Source organism: Buceros rhinoceros, unplaced genomic scaffold (genome assembly GCF_000710305.1).
Source record: "Buceros rhinoceros silvestris isolate BGI_N320 unplaced genomic scaffold, ASM71030v1 scaffold38163, whole genome shotgun sequence".
NCBI lineage: Eukaryota > Metazoa > Chordata > Aves > Bucerotiformes > Bucerotidae > Buceros > Buceros rhinoceros.
Genome location: NW_010403817.1, coordinates 18100 through 19403, shown reverse-complemented (window position 1 = coordinate 19403; position 1304 = coordinate 18100). Strand labels below are relative to the sequence as shown.

At 44.5% G+C, this 1304-nt stretch overlaps 1 protein-coding gene across 1 annotated transcript in view; it reads left to right on the top strand.

Moving 5' to 3' along the window:
* The window catches only part of LOC104490806 (ATP-binding cassette sub-family A member 9-like), a 22103-nt gene that overhangs the window by 9034 nt on the left and 11765 nt on the right, over positions 1 to 1304 (top strand). Inside the window, exons 15-17 of the mRNA XM_010133142.1 lie at positions 1 to 45; positions 568 to 658; positions 1242 to 1304. The exon at positions 1 to 45 is cut by the window's left edge and continues 2 nt beyond it; the exon at positions 1242 to 1304 is cut by the window's right edge and continues 2 nt beyond it. Coding sequence (XP_010131444.1) covers positions 1 to 45; positions 568 to 658; positions 1242 to 1304 — 199 coding nt within the window. The remainder of the gene's footprint in view (positions 46 to 567; positions 659 to 1241) is intronic.

Here is a 1304-nt window from a genome sequence, read left to right as displayed (position 1 = left end):
CGCTCTTCACAACCCAGTCCATGGAGGAGGCCGATGTTTGTGCTGGTGAGCCCCGATTTTCACCCTGTGGTTGACTGTGGTTTGCAAACAAGGGTTTCCCGTTGCAGAGCCATGTTTGGGTCGCGTCATGATGCAGTCTGTGCTCTCTGAACACATTTCGTTTGGTAGCAACCACCCAACCCAGGCTGAGTGAAGGCTAAAACAGGGATGACATGCCCCTCCAAGACTGCTTCAGGATGAAGCAGTTACGTATTACCTGGTTGTACCCCTAGAAGCACCCCCACAAATCAGTGATATCATTAGAATTAACAACTTTCCTGTTTCGTTATTGTTCCTGGGCTGCATGGGAATGTTTCCACAATCTTGTAAGGATGTGTAATTAAAAGATGAGCCTTGATGCTTAGGAGAAAGGCAGTGGTTTAAAAGAGAAAACTTGAGCACTGGCTGGGTTTTACTCCTCCTGACTTCATTATAAAAATGACTGTGAGTTCAGAAGGAGCAGAGTGAGGGCAGGCTACTGGGCTGCTGTAAATCCCCCCTAAATCCCTTGAATTCGTACCTCCTTAGATCGGAAAGCTTTCCTCTCACGTGGGAGATTGCAGTGTGTTGGCTCATCTCTGTACTTGAAGAGAAAATGGGGAATTGGCTACCTCTTAAGGTAAACCCTTTTCTTTTTGATCAGCACTCTTTTTATGAAACTTCTAGTTGATCTATTTTCTCATCAAGTCTCTGTCTCTACAAAACTTCTGTACAGAGTAATAGAATGACAACTCAGTTTAGAAGGCTTCTGAGGCTGCTAAAAATATTTTGCTTTGGATAGCGAGCTGCACTTCTTTGGAACCCAGTCCTGGGACCACTGGCCATGCAGCTAAAATGACTTTGCAACCTCCTTCACAGCCAAAAGGGGACCACAGTAGGATGAACAGCAATTTCCTCACGCTCTGTGGTGCCAGAGTGACGTACAATATCTTTAATGTTAACTTGTTTTACTTTGGTTTAATTTCTGCGCTCTCGGTTGAGTAGCACTGACAAGAATCATTATTTCTTAACCTCAACTATTCCTTGCATTCATGGCAAAGGCAGGGACGCTGCAGGCGTCTGTAAACACTGCCAGTGAAACGCTGCCCAGTTTTGGAGGTTTCCCTATGGCTTGAAGAACAACTATTGGCTCTGTATTTTAAATAGATGAGGCATTTTTCTTTTCCTTTAATATTAAAGCAATTGCTTTTGAATACAAACAGGATGCACGTGAACGACCTGTGTGACGCTGAGCTTACATCATCCCTGGTCAAACGGTACATTCC